The sequence below is a fragment of the Anneissia japonica genome, unplaced genomic scaffold (assembly GCF_011630105.1).
Source record: "Anneissia japonica isolate Jap-2015-1 unplaced genomic scaffold, ASM1163010v1 scaffold1863_len523710_cov156, whole genome shotgun sequence".
Lineage (NCBI taxonomy): Eukaryota > Metazoa > Echinodermata > Crinoidea > Comatulida > Comatulidae > Anneissia > Anneissia japonica.
The window spans coordinates 104,257-112,835 of NW_022714601.1; the positions used below are offsets into that span (position 1 = coordinate 104,257).

Below are 8,579 nucleotides of genomic sequence, written 5' to 3' on the forward strand. Positions count from 1 at the left end.
GCCTATATTTATCTCAAACAATTCACGTCTTACAGTATGGACAACCTCAAACCATAGTAGTGAATGTGTTCATATATCATCTATAGACACGGGATTGATTCATTACCCTTGTAAATCGAATAAGTGGCATTATTGCCACTGGTAATTCAACCCTATCAGAGTAATGGAATAGTCCTCTGAATCTTCATTTCGTTGTCTTTTAATATCTGAGATATCTATGGTAACGGGGATCACTGCAGAAAGAATCGACAAAGATATATTCTAAGATATGCTCAGTTGCGTTATAAAATGACTCCACATTTCGATGGATTTACCTATATGTTCGTGATCTTGTATTGAATAACTGCTTGGACGGGAGGTGAAAGATAAATAAGAATGGTAAGTACCGATATACCGGGTTAGAAATAAGTTACGCTATAAAGTAAGGGTCTATTCCGTTAGCGGATAAAATCGGATTTGTTTTAATTAGTCGCGGTGTAATAGAAGTATACATGTCCCGCGTGAGCCGAGATTCGACATTTAACGAAAAGTGCTTTGTATTTTTTAAATCGAAACAGCAACGAGACGCTCGCTAAATTAGGAATTCGAATATCAAATCAAAAATCAAATAAATATTGATTTTTTTCCACAGAAAAGGACGTGATGCTATAAACTAATTTTCCTTTTGCAGTGCTGCATGCTTAAATCAATGTGGAAATATTCTATGGCGATTCCCAAAAAATAAATAAATAAATAAAACCCTGACAAAGCAAGTATTCACTGGGCTACATCATGAGCACATTCGTTGACTCTGTTTTATAATAATCAAGTCGATGTATTAAGGGGCTTAAGTATGACTACCTAACCACAGAGTTTTAATAAAGTATGAACTCTATTAGTCGTATCTACAATTACTTAGTAGGCCTATTAATCAACTAATTATTTCTACTTCAGTGTTCCGCTTATTCACTAATAGGCAAATGTCAAAGCTAAAACAAACAACCCAACCATAATTACGTAAACCGCAATATAGTCAATATAGTCCTACTTATGTATACACACAGACTTAATGTAGCCCAACAAATCCTTGGACAGTGTGCGACCGATAAGGACTGAGCATTTATAACATCAAGTGATGTAGCCTACCTCATATAGGACAGTGTTAAATTAATTAAACTTTGAGTACCCGACAAGATGATTTTAACGAACGCTTGGATACACCTCTCTCCTTGGAGCTTTGTAGTCTTAAATTAAACCTATATATTAGCCATATAAAGTATGTTCTTATTATACTATAATTGAATTTTCTACTGTAAAGTCTGGTACGTACACAGGCCTACCACTACTTTTCTATGCTAGGCCTGTATGGTGTTGCTTGTATTCATTACCAGTTTTATTTTCACTCGCGTAAAATTGTAACATCTAATTAAATTTCAATTTCGGAATTAATACATTGTGTCTAATTTATAACTGAATTGGTATTTTTTAGGTAAGCTAATTAGCTGTTTGAAATAAAATATTTTTAACATAAATTCATTATTTTTTTTACTAAATTACAAATATGTCAATGTTTTCTAAAAAGCAATCAACACTTGGCCTATTTTTCCTATTATTCCCTGAAGCTCTATCCAGTTCATCAAAGTTGTATGCCCATATAATATAGTCATGACGTGCAGAACTAAATATAGGCCTACATGTCTTAAAAGTTAAAAGAATACATTGATGGTCCTCCTTCGTGGTGTCACATATTGAAATTTGATTACAGTATATCAGCTTTTGTCAAGGAAGTTCAATTTTCATTTTCTTTTACGATTATTAATTTCTTTCTCCCAAATAAATGGGACTAAGTATCATTTCACTTTTATTTATTTCTATTATTACCTATCCAAGTTATATTTCAGTATTATATTATAAACATTTTGAACATAATAATTTCGACATGTTGATTGACAGTCTTTAGCCCACAAATATTAGTATTATTCCGTTCCTTCCAGATTAAATGCTATTTACATTTTTTTTTAATTCACTGTGTCCGATAACTCATAAATAAATGTCTCCTGAAAGGTTTTAACGATCGGGTGGATCGTCACTACAATCTAATTTGATTCTGTCACCGAACGAGCCATTAGTGATATTTTCTTATTCCTTTCCTCTTTATTATCTTTAATTATGTTGCATATCAAACTGGCATAGGTTTTACCAAATCAACATTTCTGTAGTAAATTAATTCCATTGTATTAGCTATTTGTATCAATATGATTATAATCCACAAATAATGACAATAAAGTACAGTAAAGGCCTATAACAATTAAATAAAAATATATAGCAATAAAAGTAACTTATATAACAAAAAGTATATAAATTATCAACAAATGTTCCACGACTATTCACATAATTTTAAACAAAAATTAATCTAGATGAAAGAGAATAGCATTTGAAAATACAATTCCTATGTGGATTATTATAGACTTTATACCTTCTAAAATATAAACCGATTGGTAAATTTGTTTTATACTAAGAGGCGGCATATAAAATTAGTCAGGGATCTTTAAAATGTAATGTTCATTTTTTTAGATTTTTTTTTCTGGTGCGGAGGAAAGAATAAATACAACATTGACAGACCAGGCTTCAAAGAATAGTTGCACTACAGGTAGAAAAGGTGAAAGGTAAATCTTACTTAGGCCTATGCATTAAAGTGGACAATGGTAAGGCAGTTTAATGTCATGTGGAAGGAGGTAGGCCTATACCTAGTAAAAATTATAATTTTAAGTGAGAGAGTAGTGGTAGCCATATTGTGTGCGATAATAAAACATGAAAAATCATCTCAGATGTTTGGTTCTTGGATCCATTCTTTTGACTACTCCAGGGGTTGCGCCAGCCATGTGTATAAGAGACAGTTCTACATATTATTAAACTCTAAAATCGATTGAATAAGTCTTTGGAAACCCCTCAATTGTTAAAATATTCCCCCCTGGACCACTTTCGAAACCTTTAAATTGAAGCTCGACCACGCCCACTTTACTTTCCCTCGTCGGGGCATCGGACTTTCCCGTCGGGGACCTCGGTAACCCCTTCGGGCAAATCACGGCGCCACCCCTGGACTACTCTTCTGGACTCTTATAAAATCAAAGTTAGCGTATCGCATCGTGCTTTAGAAGAGACCCGTGCATAACATTTTCTCCCGATTTATCGCCCAATCCACCACCAGATGGACTGGAAATTGATTTGATTTGTACATTCGTATAGGTTATCTTTGTTTAACATCAAAGAAATCCAAATCCGAATATCCTAATATTGCTGGATGTGCAGAAAATGAAATTTGTTCTGTTGCCTGCTTAATCTCACTTTCTATTTTTTTTTTATTAGGTTTTAACGAATGCTCAATCCTGGCAAACTATCAAGTTTAGTTTCCAAAATCAAAATTTTAAAGCTTTATTGAATAAATAAATAAATTAAAAAAAGAAAAAAACAAAAAGAAAAAAACAAAAATATAATTAAAAGAAAAACAAAAAACAACATAATCTGTGAATCCCCAGCACAGTGCGCGACACTTACGGCACTACGCTTTACTGATCAATGTAAATTAAAGTCGCTAATGCGGTTAATGTCCCACGAAATGCGAGTCAAACATAATGCTATAACTCATCCTATCATTTGAAATAGCTACGAAAGTAGATGACAACGCATAAACAGCCTAAAAAATTAACGCGTTACATTTCTTCTGTCACGCCAACGTAGATTTGCACCGCCCTAGTTGATAGCTAATACAGTAGCTAACGGACCAAGTGTGTATTCGTATAATGAAATATCAATGACATTTTCATAGTCATAATCTTTATAAAGCAGTATGGGACATCAAATGATACGGATTATATTACAGTATATTATGAAAAGATAGCCCAGCTAACACGTTTACGTAATAACAACGTTATAATAACGTTGCGGATGATATTCAAATCGTTTTTTGATTGTTTTGTTTTGTTTTTTGTTTTTGTCTTCAAGAAATAAGTTAGTATCAAAATAACATAATTTCAGAATAAATGACGTAGCAAGCATTGCTACAGCTTATTACCATTGTTTTCTGAAGCTCATAGGCCCACTAAAGCCTGCCATCAATAGGTAGTGTTCATCTGGAGGATATGGGTTCGGCCGAATTACCTGAGGTGTTTTCACAAGTACAGCATTTATTCGATTAAACGCCGCTCCCCCTCTAGAGCCTGATTTTAGAGCATGCTTCCGTCGAACAAACCCTCAGTGACGTTGATGTTTCGTGAAATAAACGCCCCCCCCCCACCCTAAACAAACTGATTGGGATCAAAAAGGTTTTTGTTATTATCACGCAATAGCACAATTTCACAGTAATTATGTGTTGGAGTTACGCCTCCTTCAAATAAACGCTCTATCAATAACCCTTATCAACAGGGGTGGCGCCAGGATTTGCCCGACGTGGGGCCGTGGGAGCGATTCCCCCGACGAGGGGTCAGATTTCCCCGACGACAGCAATGTGGGCGTGGCCGCGCTTCGATGAAAAGGTTTCGAAAGTGGTCTAGGGGGCGAAGCCCCCTCAAAATTTTAACAATTTAGGGGTTTCAAGGCTTATTTATTCGATTTTAGTCTATATATTTTTATATGTAAAAAATAAATATAATTTTTTTTCGACAAACTGTGCTTTTTTTCCCCGACGGGGGGGGGGGTCCCCCGCTGGCGCCACCCCTGCTCAACAATAAACGTTTTCTTCAAATAAATACGGTATTTATAAAATGACAATGTGTATTCAGAGTGCTGTGTGTTCGTGTCAGATTTGGGAAAAAAAAGTTACTTTAGTTTCCTGACGCATTTATTTTTTGTAAAATGGTTTAAGACTGAGTGGTGGTATGATTAATTTCTGATATACAAGGACATTGTCTTAATGAATGAAGTTTTTTTTCCTTTCGTGTATTTCAAATTAATACAATCAATAATGCAAAAATTGGCAATCTAGAATTTATAAAAACATAAATATATTTAGACAATATATTTGGATTTTTTGTATGTAACCGCCGTATAAAAACATCATTTATTGTTTTTTTTTCCTTTGTTGCTTTTTATAAATTAAGGCATTGTTACATCTAATTTGTCCAAACTTATGTACATTATTCATCAACACACGTTGATGAATAACTTGATGAATATATAGAGCAAAGTGACATGAGGACATGATTATAAGATGTACAAACAGGTGAGGGTCAAATTGAGAGTGAGGGAATAATTTTTGCCTATACACAGATTGCTAAACGAAATTTTTAGTGCAAAGTCAATAAATATATTTAAAGGTAAACATGATTGTTACTGGTCCAAGAATCAGTATAAATATACACTTTTATTAATTAAGAAATGATAATCTGGACTGATTTTTTTTTCTCTTGTTTCCATGGAACCAAAACAGGGGTGGTGCCGGGATTTGACAGACTGAGAGCCCGTGAATGGGCGTGGTCGGGAATTGCACAAAATTTAATCCCTCGGAAGTGATCAAGGGGGCGTATTCCCGGAAACTATGACAATTTTGGGGGTTTCAAAAGCTTTTAAACGATTTTAGACTACTTATGTAGAATATATATATAGTTTTTTCTTCTCCCTGGCGAAGTGTGTTTTTCGGTATTTACCCTTCAACCGTACACTACTGTTATAATCTTAATATACTAGATTGATATTCCCATACATGACAAAATTTATTTTACAGCTTAGACAAAAAGAAAACAACAATTTTGTAAATTATCTATTTTTACCGATGTATTTACATCGAACTTTCGATAAACACTATATATACATTCTTGTTCTGAAATCGCTCAATGAAGTCTTATTGTCTAAGAACCATCAGTTTCTAAATAAATACGTGTACATGGTGTACATAATGCAATTAAATACTGTATCAAAGGAGGTCGCATGTATAGGCCTTGGTAATGAATTGCTATTGATTATGCGAATATGGCCGACCGGTCGTAGGCGATAGCTTGCCGTCTAATAAAAAGACACGTTGAAACGTGATTGAAACACGCAACTTTGAGATAATGTATTGCGTTGATGTGATATCTAACAAATATTCAACATCTCGGATTGATGTGACTGTTGAAAAATTGCTTAACCACCTAACTGAATTAGCGCGTAACACGATCTTGCGTTTCCACTTTCAAGTCGGGCACACATTTTTGCCGACGGTCGTCTGCTGCCGACGGGATCTTCGTCAATAATGATTTGCTTAGAATGCCACCGACAGTCAGCATACGACGTCGCGTCATCAAGCGTTCACACTGAGCGCAATATGGATTCGTCACTGCACATTTTTCACTTGACGCGTAGAGGCGGAACCCCTGCAGTTTTGTACGATGAAATGCTTTGGCGAATGGATCGTTTTACTAGGTATGCAATAGGCCTATGCAGCTTATCATTAACTTTTAATGACTTGATATAATTAGGTCTATCTGAATAGATCGTTTATTAGGTACGCAACAGGCCTATGCAGTTTATTATTAACTTTGAATGACTTAATATAAGTAGGTGTATACTCACATACTCGCTAACGACTAATGTCGTATCCCAGATAATTTTTATGACAATCACTGGTTGCATAGTAACGTATTAATTATGTAACAGTGATTGTCATTAGAGCTGTTGTGTTTAACTATTATCTTATAATAAGATCTTTGATTTTTAGCAACATAACGATAGTGGGCGCTGTTTTTATAATTTACCACAAAAGGTACAAATAAAACAAATTAACAAGAACATTTTTTTTTCATAGAGCCTGTTTGTCTTTATAATAATTAGTATGGTGTAGGTTGTCTTAATGATACTATTATGTACGTCTTTATTTTCATAACAACAAAATTTAATCTCAATCTGATTTTAACCCTTCATCTTCGCTCACAATAACCACGCTTACCCTTTACATGTTTTGATGTCGAAATACAGTATATTGATGACGCGTTACATTAAAGTAGTCTTAATAAATCCAAAATACAATCAAATCCGTTTCAATTTCAGTTGATTACAGTATTGCCATTGTCGTTCTCGATACAAAACACATGTTTATGTTGAACGCAGAAACATTTCTAAATCGTCTGTCTGACTAGTAATATAAAAAAAAAACACACAATCGTAGGCCTATTTTACATTTTGATTACATTATTATATTGATTTACCAGTATGTGTAGCATAAGAAACTCGACGAGCTTTAGAATAATATGAGTGTGATCGAATATCTTGAGGATATTAGAATTCAAGTATTATATTTTACTATAAGTTCGTTAAGGTTAAGCCAATACATGTCGCATCATTAGGTTTCAGTTCGTAGCGTAATAACATTGACATAGGGCTATATTTAATAATAATAATAATAATAGTATTTATAATATATAAATATAATAAGTTATAATAATATTTATATTTAATAATAATAACAGTATAATAATAATATTTACAGCATCACCGCGAGATTGTTTAGAATTAATCGCTATCATATCATATCTGTTAACGATTCCACCCTTGTTTTATTTATTTATTTAAATTTTTATTGATACCTTTTCTTTGTTATATTTACTTGACATTGTTTCTTTAAACGTGTTTTTCAGTTTAAGTTATTATTTATTCTTTGCTAAAGCATCTGGAAATTTCATGTGAAACGTGCACGTTGACAAATAAATTTTGCTTGTATCTTGTCGTTGGTAATTAATGCGTCTGCAGAAAGATCCTGTTAGTGATATCCGTGTGGTTTTAATCACTGTGCATTACCTAGATGTAATGAATGAACTTGGTATGTTTTCATTTTTTATTTCTTTTTTTATTCTTTTTATTCTTGATTTCGCCCTATAAACATTGCATTACAAACAAAATTATTATACAGTAAATTATTTATAGTTTACCGATAATGCTCTTCTTTCTAATCCATTTGTCGATCGGCGTTTTCTACCTTCGTGTGTATATTTTAAAAAGTTATCTAATAACAATGCGTCAACTTACGATAACATATTTTTAATTAAAAAAAACTGTGCTAATGAGATCACGTTTGGCAATAAAAACAATTTGTAAGGAAAGTTACATGTACTCGGTAACGTAATTAACGCGCAAATAGCAATACTAATGTAATAGCATATAAATTAACGCATTCAGCAAACGATTTTGGTAAACACATATCCGGTAAAACGCATCACCAATAATGATCTCATCATCGTCATCATTATCACCATCACCACTAAGTATTATCATGCAAAAAGAATCTACAACATTTTAATTGTTAATTCCTTTTATTATTATTATTATTATTATTATTATTATTATTATTATTATTATTATTATTATTATTACTCTGTTAACTAATGTCATCAAATTAAAATTAATGCACCACCAAATACCAACCAAGTAAACATCCAAAAACTGGGGGCAATTCCTCAGGAATAGAAGCCCTCTGTAACTGGGCATTGTTATTCTATAATGAAATGTTGCACGTCATACGAGAAAAAAAGATCGTCTTTAACATTATCAGTATTCAATATTTGAACTTCCCGTTGATGTCCGAGACGAATTTGTTCCTGTAATTAATTTAGAACCTTAAACATATTTTATGC

At 33.2% G+C, this 8,579-nt stretch overlaps 1 protein-coding gene across 1 annotated transcript in view; it reads left to right on the plus strand.

Annotated features, from left to right (window-relative positions):
• Positions 1-228: 228 nt before the first annotated feature.
• Positions 229-8,579, plus strand: part of LOC117109038 (guanylate cyclase soluble subunit beta-2-like) — a 54,450-nt gene continuing 46,099 nt past the window's right edge. The window contains exon 1 of the mRNA XM_033251264.1: positions 229-378. Within this exon, the coding sequence (XP_033107155.1) occupies positions 376-378 (3 nt within the window). The 5' untranslated portion in view covers positions 229-375. The remainder of the gene's footprint in view (positions 379-8,579) is intronic.